General features: G+C 36.1%; 1 protein-coding gene across 3 annotated transcripts in view; it reads right to left on the bottom strand.

Annotated features, from left to right (window-relative positions):
• BTBD8 (BTB domain containing 8) overlaps window positions 1-17,186 on the bottom strand; it is a 117,149-nt gene that overhangs the window by 37,236 nt on the left and 62,727 nt on the right. For 2 of the 3 annotated variants that reach the window (XM_019414171.2, XM_019414170.2), the window contains exons 6-9: window positions 11,568-11,648; window positions 10,255-10,351; window positions 3,198-3,286; window positions 2,655-2,757 (exon numbers count right to left, since the gene is read on the bottom strand). In XM_019414171.2, the coding sequence (XP_019269716.2) occupies window positions 2,655-2,757; window positions 3,198-3,286; window positions 10,255-10,351; window positions 11,568-11,648 (370 nt within the window). Of the gene's footprint in view, window positions 1-2,654; window positions 2,758-3,197; window positions 3,287-10,254; window positions 10,352-11,567; window positions 11,649-17,186 lie in introns of those variants that run through there. The other variant, XM_019414172.2, reaches the window with a different exon arrangement.

Here is a 17,186-nt window from a genome sequence, read left to right on the forward strand (position 1 = left end):
TAACTTATTCTTTCATGTATTTACCTATTTGAAAATATATACTGAGTTGCTAATATGAGTCAGGCACTGCTCTAAGGCTGAGGCTACCAGGGTAAATTAGACTGACAAGGAACTTAATATTAGTACTCATCATAGTCTAACTTGTATTATACTTAGTTATTTAAATGCCCATTCTTCCACCAATTTGTGAGATGATAAAGTCAAGGTCCACATTTCTTTAAAGAAAAATTTGCCCACAGTGAGCACCTATCATATTATCTTCAGAATGGCAGCAATTGGTTTTAAGATCTGGCTTTGGGGGTGCCTGGGTGGTTCAGTCAGTTAAGCGTCTGACTCTTGATTTCAGCTCAGGTCATGATCTCACTCACAGTTCATGATCTCTGCACTGACAGCACGAAGACTGCTTAAGATTCTCTGTCTTCCTCTCTCTCTGCTCCTCCTCTGCTTGTACTCTCTCTCTCTCTCAAAATAAATAAATTAACAACAAAAAAAGATATGGCTTTGTCATTTACTGACATTTTGAATTTGAATAAAGCACTTCTGATTCTCTTTTCTCATATGTGAAATAGAGGTTAGAGTACCTGTCTTACATAAAATTTTAAAAATGCCAAGTATTTTTTAACTATAAAGGTCTAAAAACACCCACTAAATAATAATAATAATAACAACAACAACAACAACAACAACAACAACAGCAGCAATAGTAGTAAATGATGTTTCTACTTCTATGAAGCTGAAGTATAGCTGGGACATGGTTTGCCTTCATGAACAGGGAGTAGCTATTCACTGACCAAAGAAACAAATGCAAAATATTAAGAAACTAAGCCACAAAGTCCTTCATTAGCATAAATATAGATTGAGATTTATTTTTTGCTGGTAGTATTTCACCAGCTGATGGCCTACACTTATTTTCCCAGTTAGGTTTAGATGTATCTTCTATGTAACCCAGTGTGACGTATCATTTAGGGTTCAGAGAAAGAGAACCACTAGGAGTTAATTGTATATATATAAAGGAATTTGTTACAGAGATTTGACCTTATGTAATCGTGGGAGCTGGTTAAATGGTATTTGTAAATGAAGATATAGTTTGAAGACCACAGGGAAGGCAGCTGATATGAGAAGACAGGACAGCAAGGACATACTAACACCAAGAACACAAGCTGTAATCCACAAGGATGGACTCATTTCAGTTTTCACTGCCTACAACCTGGATGAAATAGGTGTCCTTCAGGCGATGCTGGTACTCTTCATCATGGAGGTAAACATATCTCTGGCACAGAGGTAAGAGCAGCCAAAAAAGGACACAGGGCATGGTGGAGCAGATATGGCCTGGCTGTTTCACGTCCACAAGGTGAGCCAGTAAAGAAGCAACACGTATGAGATAAAAGTGCCTGCCCCAATAGTCCTGGTGTTATTAAAAAAAAAAAAAAAAAAAAAAAAGGCTGCTGCTTCACTTTTACCCTCCAAATCTCATGCCAAATTGTCCCTTGTGGCCACTCCAAGTGGAAACATTCAAAGAGGGAAATTCTGGGAAACAGTTTATCTGAGCCAAGCTGACAATGTTACAAAATCACTGCAGTCCACCCCTGTGGGCTTGGCACCCATACACATCTCTTTAAACAATACTTAATTTCAAATGGAGACAATAACAAAGTTATGCTTTTGCCTGACATGGTATAAGTATCCTGTATACAACAAACATGCTAGCCCTTCCCTGTAAGAGGATATAAAGTCTTTATTTTGTCTTTGGGAAATATTTATTGTTCTTCAGACTGATTCCCACTCCCCTTTGCTATCCTGTAACTTAAATATGGAGATATAAAATTAACCATTATTAACAGGTCTTATATTAGATGGCAGAGATATGAGACAGTGGAAGGAATACACATAAACAGTGGTTTATGTAAACAAATATTCATATAAAAAGGGGGAATTAATGTTTATATCATAACTACTAGAACCTCATTTCTGTAACTGGTAACTTGGTCATGGCTGGTATTTATCAAGCCAGTTGTTTCAGGATGACAGAAAACATGGTAAGACCAGTGAAATCATGAGCCAGACTTGATTTGCTGTGAAGTGAGTTCATTAGTCATAAGTGATGCTGTGTGAAACACCATGATAATGGAAAAGGCATTCTGTAAGACCACGGATAGTGGTTTTAGCAGAAATACTGGAAGCAAGGAAGGCATATCTGTATTTAGAGCAAATGTCTACTCCAATGAGAACACAGCACTGCCTTTTCCATGATGAAGTGGTCCAATATAATTAACTGGCCTCCAAGTAAATGGCTGGTTCTCGTGGGGAATGTTGCCACAGAGAAGTTTCAGCGCTGTACCAAATCTACCTTAGAGAATAGAAATCTATGTTGTTGATACCAATGCATAACCTCCATCTGTGGCACCAGGCCCCCTTTGTTCATGAACCAAAATAGTGGTTCTGCTTCTCTGAACCCTAACTAATGAATTTGGTAGAGGGGAACAAAATCTTGAGGACAGGTTCTCAACTGGTTCTGGGTTATCTGAAATCGGTTCTCTCATCTTGCTTTTACCATAGAATTCTACATTTATGTTTAAAACGTTGAAAGTACCTACACAAAACTGAATAAACTTTTTGATGACAAATACAAACAAGGGTATTCAGTTTATACTTACTAAAGACTGAATCAACATGTTAAGACAACTTTTCTGAATCTCAGGAGGTACATTTGCAAAACTTCTCTCAGACCAAAACCTTGCAAAATGCTTTACAATCCACCTGTTAAAAAAAATAAAAGAATCTCAAGTTAGAGAAATGAAAATATTTTGGATTATAGTATTCAAATAACACTTTTATTTTCAATGATATAAGTTGTACATAAATATATGATGACTAACTCTTACCGTTAATTTTGTGAACTCTATGATGGACTTAATTGTCCTCCCTTTTCTGTAAACAAATATTTTAATTCTACTTTAAGTTTCATGCATAGCTTTTGACATAAATAACCATGGCTAGGCTAAAATAAAATAGATCCCAAGCATCTTGAGTAATATCTAAGTCAATAATACTTCTCAATTGTTACAACTAGTTAAGCATTAAGTTCCCTACAATGTACCCCAGAAAACAGGCCAATTCCAAAATCTCCCAGAAAATTACAAGAATAGAAGAACAAAATCTTTATATTAATAGTATTGACACTACTTCAAATCACTTACTTCATGCAGTCAGCAAAAAGACTGTCCACTCCAACTGAATGAGCAATAATCAGGCATTCTAATACAGACGCCAACGTTCTGGGAATAGGCTAAAATTAATAGAAAACAACACATGTATTTTTTTTCAACTTTCAGAGGCTAAAAGTATTTGGTTCATAAACATGATCTGATTTGTATACCTAAACTGCAGAATAAATGTGCATAATTCAAAAGTCTATTCTTGTAAAACAGAGTATCACTAACAACCTTTAGTTTTATAGAATAGCATTTGAACTCTCTCAGCTATCAGAATGAACACAAGTTTTATTTTAATTTCATTTAGCTTATTTTTTACATTAAAATGGTGTAATTTCTAGCACATCACACTGCAATGCAACCATATGATCTAATCTGCTTCCTGAAGTATAAATATAACTCTAAGTGCATGTGCAATGGGAAGTCCTACTCTGACCTAAGACAAAATGACAGAAATTAGATCATAATTATATAATGTATTTTAAAAGTTCATATATGGAAGTAATTAAAACAAAAAATGTAGATATAAGTAGTGACAACAACTCATTGCTCTTGGTGTTAAGCCTCTTTGCTACATATTGCCCATATCACTTATTTTCAGGTTTTGGATTATTTTCTAAGCATATCTATTGCCTATTAGGGTGAATAGAGTTCAACTTCTCTTGGTACACATTCATTTGTTGTAATGTGGGGTTTATATACTAAATAAAGATCATCAATCAGCCAATTTGTGTATGTGGTCTCTAAGTGTATCTTTCTGAAGATCCCTTGCTCTCAGAGAAGAGCAAAGCTTCTTTAGAATTACACCCAGGGTAATCTTTCTAATAAGGTTAGTGATTTGCAACTTTTAAAATTATGAACTGCTATTAATTTGAGTTTCTAATACACTTCTCCTAAAAGTATTACATTAGTGTTCAATAAATTGAATGTAAATATTTTGCTTTGTATATGAACAAACTGGTTATTCCCTTTGCAATAACTGGAGGTACTCTAGGCTATTCTAAAATAAAAAATGGTCAGTTGGTTAAGAGTCCAAGTCTTGATTTCGGCTCAGGTCATAATCTCATGGTTTGTGAGTTCGAGCCCCACACTGGGTTCTGCACTGATGGTGTGGAGCCTGCTTGAGATTCTGTCTCTCCTTCTCTCTGTCCCTCCCCAGCTTGTGCACTCTCTTTCTCTCTCTCAAAATAACAAAAAAAAAGAAATAAAATAAAAAAATAAAATAAAATAAAAATGGCTGTCACTATATAGATGATACAGTGATAATTCTACCAAGTTAAATAATTTGGTTTTCTGAACCACTTCAGACAAGAGTATCAAACTCTTGGGAAGAAACTACTGGTATAAACATAAAAACACTCAGAAGTCTAAAAAATTATAAAAGTAAACACAAGAGTTAAAACGTCCAGGAATGTGGGGCACCTGGGTAGCTCAGTTTGTTCAGCATCCAACTCTTGATTTCAGCTCAGGTCATGATCCCAGGGCTGTGCTCAAGTCCTGTGTCAGCATGGACCCAGCTTAAGATTCTCTCTCTCCCTCTGCCCCTCACCTTAGCTCATGCTCTCTCTAAAATAAAAATAAATACAAAAGTAAAAAATTTAAAGATTCTCTCTTCCCTCACTCTCACTCAAAAAAAAAAAAAAAAAAAAAAAAAAAAAAAAGAGGTCCAGCAATCTAATTTAGGAATAACCAGCTCTTTACAACACAAAGTCCACCAATTGATGTATAAGAATAATTTCCACAAAAAAATTAAAATACAAAGTAATTTGCTGCTTAAAGCAGAGACTAGGGAACTATACTTGTGGGCCAATGTAGCCCATCACTGTTTTTGTGAATAAAGTTTTACTGGAATACTACTATGATGTTCCTTTACATGTTGTCTGTAGTTGCTTCTGTTCCACAACAGCAGAGCTGAGTAGATGTGATAGAGAATGTATGGCCCACAAAGCCTACAATATTTGCTATCTGGCCTTTTACAGAAAAGGTTTACTGACCACTGGCTTAAAAGGTTACTTTAACTCTCTGAGAATTTCACTTATATAAAAATGCTAATTTCCAAGTATTTTGTAACAGGATGACAGACCTTTAGTCATTTTCAAAATCTGCTTGCAGAATTTGGGAAGAGATATATTTAAATCACTATCCAAGATATGTTTTTAAAGAAGTGGCAAAAAAGGGGCATCTAGGTGGCTCAGTTGGCTAAGAGTCCAACTCTTGGTTTCCACTCAGGTCATGATTTCATGGTTGTGTGAGCTCAAGCCCCACATCAGGCTCTGCACTACCAGTGCAGAGCCTGCTTGGGATTCTCTCTCTCTCTCTCTCTCTCTCTCTCTCTCACTCTCCCACTTGCTCTGTCTCTGTCTCTCTGAAAAATAAACTTAAAAAAAAAGAAGGGATGAAAAATATATAATGTAAAGTTCACTGTAATTCTATAAATGAAGTCCAAAAATTTTAATTGTGTAAAAGGTAAAATTGTGAAGTTAATGAAATGACTAAAGCTTGTCAGGAGTTTCAGGGTCAGTTACCCATTACTTTCTACCCAAATTTGTATTACTGTGCAGTGTGTTACAATAGGCTTATCACATGCAAGTAAGTCACTGGCAAGAAACTACATAATTAAGATCTAGAAGTTAAAACTTTTTTAAATGTTTATTTCTTTTTGAGGGAGAGTCAGAGCATGAGCAGGGGAGGGCAAAGAGAGAGGCAGACATAGAATTCAAAGCAGACTCCAGATTCTGAGCTGCCAGCACAGAGCTGTATGCAGGGCTCAAACTCATGGATGGCGAAACCATGACCTGAGCCAAAGTCAGATGCTTAACCGACTGAGCCACCCAGATACCCCTGAGATCTAGAAGTTAAAAATTATACTTTCAAAGATATATTTATAAAGTTATATATTATAAAAATATGTAAAGCAAAAGTTTAAAGATCAAGCAATAAAAGCAAAAATTATTCTCTCAAATATCTGTTACCACAATAAAATATATTAAAACAAGTAAAATAAAGTGAAAAAAGTTTTCAACAAAGTATCATATTGATAATCTATTTAAAATTTCATTTTCTGTTGTTTTACAATGTTAACAAATATGCCTTCTGTGTTTTAAAAATCAAGTGAATTATTGTAAGTAAAATGCAAGAAGCTGCATACAACCTATGTATACTTACAAACATACTAAAAACTAGAGGCAATGGTCCAAAGACTATCCATAAAAGAGATTATTTTTAAAATGTTAGATGTATTGTATAGACTCTAGTCTAAAGTTCTCTTTTGTCCCACAAGAGAGCGGACGCAGGATTAAAAGCGAGAGATGGCTAATGTCCAAGAAAAGACAAGAGCCCCGAATGAGGGTCCTTGCCCCATTTGTATTAGGATCAGAAGGCTTACAAACATGGTGATGGATGTGCACAAAGAGGCAATGAAACTATGAACACTAACTTATGGACGTGAAGGAAAGGGGGTCTTGAAGATATTTGGGGTTAGGGGTTTGGATTAATACAAAACAAAATCCTGGCCCCAGGCGGATGGTCAGATGATTGTTAATGGCAGACAGGAAGCACCATGTCTGTTTATCTTAGCCAGCGTAGGGGATAAGACAGATACAGCAAGTAACCTCAGGGTTAACAAGACACCTTTCTTTTGTTAATCAGCTCTGCTCTGGACAGCTTCACTGCAGCGCAGAGGTCTATAGCCCTATTTACCTGTTTACCTACGTTGGTCCTTCCTTCCTGTGAAAGCAGCTTTCTGCTATAGTACTAAATTGGGGGGGTGCTTTCACCCTGAATACCTAATCTTGCTTACCTCATATACCTTTGTATTGGGGACATTTGCCCCCCCTCTATTCTGGGGGCCTTTGCCCCCTACTTTATTCTGGGGGCCTTAGCCCCCCTTCTCTACCTTTATTCACCTAATCTTGTTTACCCAAACTTGGGTGTGAGCATCCTATGGCTTTGTAATTCTTTATGCCTTGTTAACCCATTGGTGCAAGCCCAGGGAATTTCTAAGCTTATTCCCCACAATGTATGAAAATGTATGATACCAGTCCTTCTCTGACTTATTTCACTAAGCATAATACCTTCCAGTTCCATCCATGTTGCTGCAAATGGTATGATTTCATTCTTTCTCATTGCCAAGTGGTATTCCATTATATATATAAACCACATATGTTTTCATTCATATGTGGATCTTGAGAAACTTAACAGAAGACCAAGGAGGAAGGGAAAGGGAAAAAGATATAGTTACAGAGAGGGAGGGAGGCAAACCACAAGAGACTCTTAAATACAGAGAACAAACTGAGGGTGAATGGGGGTGGGTGGGAGGAGAGGGAAAATAGGTGATGGGCATTGAGGAAGGAACTTGGGATGAGCACTGGGTGTTGTATGCAAGCCAATCTGACAATAAATCATTTTCAAAAAAGGAAAATAAAAAATAAAAAATAAAAATAAAACATTTTTTAAAAATAAAAAATAAATAAAATGTTAGATGTAATTCATTTATTGAGGAGTCTCAGTTCAGAGGAGATACTAACATAAAACTTTTTTCCCAGATAATGCTGCCAACTATGCTGTGTCAAATTCTCCTTTTTTCCATCCCTTCATGACATTATAGGCAAATTCCAGTATTTTCTGGTTATTTTTTGGAATTGAAATCAGCACAGTACTATTTAGACACCTATCTTATATCTGGCTTTACATCTTTCTCTCCCCCATCACTGATTACATTTATAGTTGGGGAAATGTGGAATCAGGAGTAGAGCATGGTGTGGTCTCCTCTTGCTCCTCCATTTTCTAGGTCTAACTCCTGTGAAAGAGGGCTATGAATGGCCATATAAATAACCAGACACAGCATGGAAATAGGTTGATGTCACTGAGTTTGCTCTAATTAAGATGTTGATGGCCTTTGGGTCACCTGGGTGGCTCATTTGGTTAAGCGTCTGGCTTCGGCTCAGGTCATGATCTCACAGTTTGTGAGTTCGAGCCCTACGTCAGGCTCTGTGCTGACAGCTCAGAGCCTGGAGCCTATTTCGGATTCTGTGCCTCCCTCTCTCTCCGCTCCTCCCCCGCTCATGCTCTGTTTCTCTCTCTCAAAAATAAATAAACATTAAAAAAAAAAAAAAAAGATGTTGATGGCCTTTGCCAATGACTCTTTAGGAGCAGACTATATGTAACCCTAGCCCCTCAGTGGATAAAGATTCTTCTAGTGGTTCATGATGTGCAGTGATCCCTAGGTGGGACACAGCATCATTTGGCCCTGTACCAGCAACCTCTAATCTTCAAAGAACCACTAAGGTCCTCTTCCCTCCCCACGAACCAGGTGTAACGGGTGTGGAGTGGACTCCCCATACTTTTTTCTTTTCTTCTTTTTAAGATTTTACTTTTAAGTAATCTCTACACCCAATGTGGGGCTTGAACTCACAACACCGAAATCACGAGTTGCACACTCTACCAACTGAGCCAGACAGGAGCCCCTACTTTTTTCTACACATGACAACAGCTATTGTCCCTAATGGCCAAACTAGTACTGGCTTCTCCCTTTAGAAATCTCCACATATGAGGGTACTCTTACTGGCTTCTGAGGCATATTCCAAGAAATTCAGGCTCTCCCAAGAAATCTCTTACCATTTTCTTTTATTCTTTAATGGAAGCTCCAAAGTGGGCTGGTTTTACAGATGTGGCATATGTCCATCTGAAGGATAAGACATATCTCCTCATTGCAGATACCCTCTATCTTTAATTTTTATTCAGATATGCTTGGATCTCCCTCCTGACTTTCACTTGGCTGGGAAGATGAGGGAAGCAGACGAAAGAGAAGGAAAATCTTTCATCAGAATTATTCACTTTCTACAAAGTTCAGGATACCACAGACCACCCTCCTTCTTCTAATTTCCTTACTTCTAGAGGCTGGAATAAATGATTGATTAAAGGTAGCTGAGGAGTTTAATGTTTCTCAGTAAACTCTGGGTGGTAGTGGAGGTGGTGCTATAGGCAACTGTTCATGGCTCTCTTTTAGTACATGGGGTGCTTCTTCAGCTGCAACTTATACAGAGGTAGGAAAGTCCTACCCAACACAAAAATATAAATTTACATGTTACTAAAATTATTAAAATTACCTAATTAAAATGCATACAATACATACTGTTGCCTCAAGTACCCAATAAGAAGGGAATATCGATGTAAAACAACTATTTTAAGATTTGCTTTTTTGTTGATTATAAAAGTAATAATATATGATCACTGTAGAGAATTTAGAAAATGATTAAGTACATAAAAAATAACCTATAGTCACAGAGTAAGTTAAAACATTAGATAATCTAAGAATAATGTACAAAATGGCATCTGTACAAATGTGTAGTAGGAGATCTTTCTTTAGACAATAAATTTATGTTTATATTAACTAAAGTTAAAAGTTAGTATTCATACTCCACTTGATGAGAAGAGAAATATATTCCATCTCAAGTAGATGCTATAAAGAGAAGTGACAGGAAGGAAGAGCGTACTTTCAGGGAAAAGAACAAATGAAACACTTGTGATAAATGTGGTTTTTTTTCTCTGTTTATTTATTTTGAGAGAGAGAGAGAACGCATGGACACAAGCAGGGGAGGGAGGGACAGAGAGGCACACAGAGAGAGAGAGTATCCCAGGCAGCTCTGCAATGTCAGTGCAGAGCCCAATGTGGGGCTCGATCTCACAAACTACAAGATCATGACCTGAACCAAGATTAAGAGTTGGACGCTTAACTGACTGAGCCACCCACCCTGACTCAGTCCCAGCTGCACACTCCACCTTTGAATTATAAAGGATACTCCTATATCCTTTCAATAAACTCCATGTCAATTTTATTTTACTTAAATGATCTGAATTAATTTCTGTTTTTTTTTTGTAAGCATATCATATGAGCTATTTCTCAACTAGAGTTCCCATTAGTTAAATTGACTGAATATTTTTAAGATTCAAAGCACTATTGACAATCAGAGTTAAAAATCTAGTAGATAATAATGGGTGACTGTAAGCACTGGGTAAAAGATTTCTGAGACTCAATAATTACCTTCTGAAAGAAATTACAGTAATCTCTTCTTAAAATATAGATTGCTACTTCTTTTAATCCTTCTAGTCCATACATATCAGCCATATTGAGTATCTGACTAAAATAAAAACAGATAGACTGTTAATTCTCCAATTTAAAAACTAAGGACTAATACACAGTAATGTCTTAATAATAGCCTATTTAAAAAAATAATAATAATCTGAATTATTTTAACTCTAACTTTCTGTCCTACATAATAGATATCCTTTATGGATAATAAAAAGGACACAGGTCAAAGTTAGAAAGTACTGTCAGATGACTTGGTTAGTGGAGAATAACATGAAGTAAATTGGAGATGTTTCAAATTCCCCTCATATTGTCAGTGACATATTCAGCAAAGTCCAGGAAGCTGCTTCAAAGGCTGTAAAAGTTATAAAACTCTTTGCAAGAAATCTGTATAATAAAAACTTGGGAGGAGGGCAATTAATTGATGTTTATCATACTGAAAATACCTACAAGTGACTCTAAGACTGAAAACAGTATCCAATGCCTCAGCGAGTTTCCACTGCTTCTTTCATTTGGCAAGAATTTCCACGTACCACACTCACTTTAGGTACTTAGGAAACCTACAAGCCTTGAGGGCATGATAAAATTTCCTATAGGTTTCCAGGGGGATAAATTTCAATACTTAATCCCTGTGACTCATGACATTTTCCCTCCAAAATCACTCAGTTTGTAATTTAAAAAACCAATGATTATTTAAATTAAAAAGCAGCTTTCATTTGTTTGGTATGAAAACAGCAATAGAAGAAGAACACATCCAAAAAATTGGAAGAGCAAGGTAGATTTCACTCTCTACTACAGTTTCAGCGCTTACATGGCATTTCACTAAACAGCACTTAAGAACCATTGTTGTTCTTTAGGATGTCTATAAAGTAATTTTAAGGTTTTTCTTTTTACTTTTCTCTTGCTGTTTAAAAGAGTAATCCTAAAATTTGAAAACAAAATAGTAAGATAATTGTTCAAAATTTGATATTCAATTTTACTTTATAAAAACCTGTCGTTTATTTTCCAAAACAAATATAAGGTCTTTCTAACAAAATCTGAGTCAAATAAAGACTTTTCTTAATCTTATTACTGTGAGTTGCTAGATCATCTTTTCTTCTAAATAAGGCGACCTCCTGTTTTTAGATACTCCCCAAATACACATGATATGGCAAAATAATGAAAGTGAAGCTTCTACTGTATTGACACTTTAAAACAAAGCTCAACAAAGCAGACAACACAAAGTATTAATACTTTTATACTTAAAATGATTTAAAAATAATACATACCCAACATTAGTTTTCTCTGGAAAGTCCAAAGTTCCTCCATATATAAAATGCATCATAACATTCATTTCTACATGGTTTATACTGAAATATAAAAGAAAACCAAATTCAAATCCAGAAATAATTGAAGTGTAACTGATACCAACAATACACTCTATTTTCTCATAAAATTTTAGCTAAGATAAAGTTTTAATCTCACTTTTATCTGAAGAATATGTTCTTCAAATAACATCCATGCAGTTATTCCATTAATTTAAAATGAAGTATAACTACAGTTATAGATTTTTATATGTTATAAAATATTATTGGTATGTTAGCAAATCACTAATTATTTGTTGAGCATCTTCTTTAATGAACTTTTAGAGTTAGAAGGGATCTGAGAGGTCCCAGTCCAACCTCTGGCTCATTAGGAAATCCTCTCCTCAGCATCACTGACAAATGGCCTCTGGTCTTCTTAAAGCCTCTGATGAACAACTCTATTCACTAAAAAGATTCTTGTTATGCTGCACAGATTTCTTAATTTGTAATACCTATCCAGCACCTCTAGCTTGGCCAACATCCTTATTACAGATGAAAAGAAAAGATATGACTTAAAGAAGTAGTCTGGAGTGGTAACTTTTACGTCCTACTGACTACTAGATCTCAAACTGAGTTCATGGCCTCCTTCCTCTTTCCTACCTCTCCCAGCACCCCAGATTCAGTCTTTATTTATTTATTTTTTTGCTGTTCCTATTTTGTTCATAGCACTGTTACAGGGCTTCTTGCATCTGGTTCATGGACAATAACCACTTATCAATGGTCCAGAGGAACCCAAGATGAGAGGTAATGTAATTTCTTTTTTCCTTTCTTCTCTGCTGAACGAGTCTGAAGATGTGATTGGGAAAAAGTGCATCTGCTATCCAATTTCAGACTTTATTTCAGGTGGGTAGTCATAGAGGAGACACAGTAAGCAAGTCAACTTTGGCTCTTACCTTAATACATGTTTTACTACTTGAAGTGTTTTTATCAATAACAAAGAAAATGTTTTCTTACTTAATCTACTGACTCTTTCATATTATTTTGAACCCCGCCCAAAAATCTCAGCATCTAGATTATCATCTAGATACCTAAATTTTTTTCTTAATTTTTTCAATGTTTATTTATTTTTGACAGAAAGAGAAAGAGACAGAATGAGTTGGGGAGGGGCAGAGAGAGAGGGAGACACAGAATCTGAAGCAGGCTCCAGGCTCTGAGCTGTCAGCACAGAGCCTGACACAGGGCTCCAACTCACAGACTGCGAGATCATAACCTGAGCCGAAGTCAGACGCTCAACCGACTGAGCCACCCAGGCACCCCTAGATACCTAAATTAGAGCATGAGATTCATCTTAATCCTCTCCCTCATTATATCTCATCACTTATAGCTTCAAAAATTTCTGGAAGTTAGCCTCTGCTGTCTGTTTCTCCTCTGACTGCTCTGGGAGAGGTGAAATTTTTTCTCTTATCTGTACTATGACTGTATCTTCTCTCTCATGTAAGTTTCCTACCTGAAATAATCTCTTTGCATCCCATTTCTCACACTGCTATTAGAGTGAAAACCCTTCAACAATTCTCTATTGCCCATAGGAAAAAAGTTCAAATTCCTTAGACTGGTGTATAGTGTTCTTTATCATCTGACCTCTAGTTCACCCTCTCTAGCAGCTGTTCCAAGATAAATGAACTACTCATTTCCTGCACCTGAACTACTTATAATTCCTTATACATCTATGTCTTAGTACATCCATATACTCTGTTTAAAATATTCTCCCTCTCTACTTACTTCATCTTTCAGAAACCAGACACGTGGCTCTTTATCTCTGATTGTTTCCTTAATGTTTCCAAGGAAAAAAAAAATCACTGAATGGTAAACATAGTAATAACTAACATTTATTGAGCACTTATGAACCAGTCACTGAGCTAATAAGCATTTTGAGTGCCACTGGCTCATTTAATAATCGTAACAACTCAATAGGAGATACTATTATTAGTCTTGTTTTATAAATGAAAAACTGAAATCAAGTAACTTGCCCAAGGCCAAATGGCTAGTGATACACTATCATTTAAATCTAGGCCTATTGACTCCAAAGTATGGGCTCTTAAGCAGTACACTATACTATATACTTCCATTATCACATTTATCAGACTGACTTGTGATATCTTTATTTACACATTTGTTTCTCCTTCTAGACTGAGTCCTGCTAGGGCAGGCTGTATCTTATTTATCCTTGTAGTTCTAGTAGCAACCGAATGTCAGCATTGATTCGGTACCCCCAGGATGAGAAGAATTTTCTTCCCCCACACAATATTGGAGCTCTGCAGTGGAAATCAGGGTGGGAACAGTGCTGATATTGTTAAGCTAGCTTAATAATATTATACAATTTTAAGATATTACAGTATCTAATCTGCTAAAAGCAAGAAAGAAGGAAAGAGAGAAGAAAAGAAATAGAGTTCCACAGGGTAGGACTCAGGTGTTTGATTCTATGGTCTTATATAACATATGCTCAAGACATGTTTGAAGAATGTTTAATGAATGGCTTACTTGGGCACTTACAGCATTGCCTTCAGAGGAATACTAAGTTGAAAATATGTAAGTATTTTTTAATTAATTTAATTAATTTAAATATGTATTAATTAATTTAATACATATTTACTGGCCCCCCCCACTATGGCTGAGTACTGGTTTATGCTGGTTCAAAAACTCCACATCTTTAATACTTAGGAAAAAAAGTCAAATCTCTTCTAATTTACATACTATGGATATGGCAAGATTTAATCTCAGAATAATCATGCCACATTATCTGCAGTCTGCTAATCTAAAACACTAGTGTAATTACTAGAATATATACTATCCCATGCACTTTTCCATCAAAATTTCAAGAGCTATTCTTCTTACTGTTAATGAGGATTGGTCATTTATGGTTAAATAATAGTTTCTTTCCAGACCTGACTTTTCAAGCAAAAGATAATAATGACTAAAGAAAAACAACAGTTTTATTAAACTAGATAGGAACATCCAGACATTTGGGCCTATATATCAATATATGGTTATAAAAACAGCAAGAAAACATTTTCCCTCAGTTTTACAGATGTTTTACTGAACTGTATTTTCATCACAGTGTCGTAACTCGTTTGTATTTTTACTAAAAGTATTTATAAAAACATGATCAAATGACCTAGAAAAACAACAAATCACTTCAATAGCCCACAGTTTAAATGGAAAGACTGAAAGCACTATCCCCATTTAAATGTAATCAGAATAGGGGTGCCTGGGTGGCTCAGTCAGTTAGGTGTATGACTTCGGGTCAGGTCATGATCTCACGGTTCATGGGTTCAACCCCCGCATCGGGCTCTGTGCTGACAGCTTAGAGCCTGGAGCCTGCTTCGAATTCTGTGTCTCCCTCTCTCTCTGCTCCTCCCCCCTGCTCATGCTCTGTCTCTCTCTCTCTCCTTCAAAAATAAATAAAACCATTAAAAAAAATTTTTTTTAAACAAATAAATGTAATCAGAAAAGCTTTTAGGAGATGAAAACATTACATATATTTAGGGAAGAAAGACCTATGAGAGGACAGAGCTCTAAGATCAGAGAATAAACATACATCTAGTCTACTAAAATCTCTGTGCTTTATGTGTGCTTCCTAAAGTTTCAGGGTCCTGTGTCTGTGGGCTAAGGTAACATAGGGACTCATTCATTCGTTCGTTCATTCACATTCAATTATTTATTGAATAATAGGCTCTATTCTAGACCTCGAAGATACAAGAAGCTTTCATTGTAGAGGGAGGCCATGGACAGTAAATATGTAAACAAATATATATAAAAAAGGTACTTTTAATAGTGAAAAGTGCCATGAAAACAACATAACAAGATAATATAAAAGAGGGTAACTGGAGAGTTGGGCTGTAGTTAATTTGGGTGGGATGGTCTGGAAAAACCCAGGAGCCAGATCATACAGGGTCTTATAGGTTGGTGGTAAAGATTTCAGTTTCATTCTCACTGTGATGAGATGGCATTGAGCAATTTTAGTCAGAAGAGAAATACATATATCTAATTTATATTTCGAAAGATCATTCTGAAAATTTAGTGTAATCCCAGGAATCTCCCAAGGGAGATGAGAAAATCCAGATTTATGTTCTAAATCCCCAAGCCACCAATGGAAGACTTCCGTTTATATAAAAATTGAAATGTGTGCAGTTATATAAATACTGGCTGTGGTTCAATGTCCAGTATAGGATGTTGAGAATTTCCACCTTTGTCCATGAAAACTGGACAACTTCCTACCACCTCCCAATACTGGGGCACAGGTAGAACTAGGATTACAGGACTCTACTATTCCTACCTCCATTTACTGAAGGCTATCCCTTTTGAAAAATATTATATGCATTATAGGTCTATGAGTTACCACCTCATTAAAAACACTGTAATTCTTTTCTGTGAGGACAGACAGGATTTCGTTCTAATCTACTGCAGGAAACATCCTGCAGACATACAACAGTGGCACAGTTCCAAAAAAGGCTGCTGATCAAGCAAAAGCAGGCACTGCTGTCCTGGTATTGGTAATGGACCTTGCTTGAACCCATTTCTCTCTAGAAAATGAGAACAATCTAATCTAGGGAAAAAAGAAAAGACAAATATTAATAAGCACTATATATTACATACCAAGCACTATATCTCATTTAATCCTTTCAACAACTTTAGGAAACTCAGGGAAGATACACAATGACCCTAAAGTCATGTAGCAAGTTAGGACTGGATACTGGACTACCTATAATGACACCGACGTCCATATCTTTTTACTGTACTGTATTACCCACACAAACATCTACCCAAGTACACAATACAAGCTAATGTGAATGTGAAAAAAGAATTTGTTTTGTAGATTGTTATAATATAAAAAAAAATTTTAAGGTGCAGTTTTTTAAAAAGCAAAATTTCTAAATCCTTTTTAGCCTCAATTTTCTTAAATTCCCTTTAGCCTTCCTATAGCTTTATATCCTATGATACTAATACCATTGTAGGTGGTAATTTGACACAGTCAATTTGATACGTGGTACAAGAGGGAAAAGCAAAAAATATTGTGTGATGATAATAAAGGATATGGATAAAACCCAGTATCTGTCAGGAGAAACTTTCTTCCTTCATTTTAGTATTAGAAAACCTTGCTTTACCAAACAAAACAGTTGAGCCAAAAAGAAATGTATCCTTACTTCCAATGTGAGATTTCCAGCAGTAAGCCACCACTGCTGACCTAGTAGCTATAGGAAAGATGAACCAGTGAGAAACAGAGCCTTGCTTACCACAACCGAAGAGAGAGGAAAATACTATCAGGGGAGTGAGCCTGATCATTGCTGTCACTACTACAACATACTTTTATTTCAATGACATTTTTTTTAGTATAGTTGACACACAACGTTACTTAAGTTTCAAGAATACAGCACGGTGATTCAACCACTCTATATGTTATGCTATGCTCACCTCAAGTGTAGCTACCATCTGTCACCATGCAACACTATTACAATACCATTGACTATATTCGCTATGCTGTACCTTTTATTCCTGTGGCTTATTCTTTCTACAACTGGAAGCCTATATCTCCCACTCTCTTTCACC

Source organism: Panthera pardus, unplaced genomic scaffold, assembly GCF_024362965.1.
Source record: "Panthera pardus isolate Hobbes unplaced genomic scaffold, ASM2436296v1 HiC_scaffold_11, whole genome shotgun sequence".
In the NCBI taxonomy this organism is placed as follows: domain Eukaryota; kingdom Metazoa; phylum Chordata; class Mammalia; order Carnivora; family Felidae; genus Panthera; species Panthera pardus.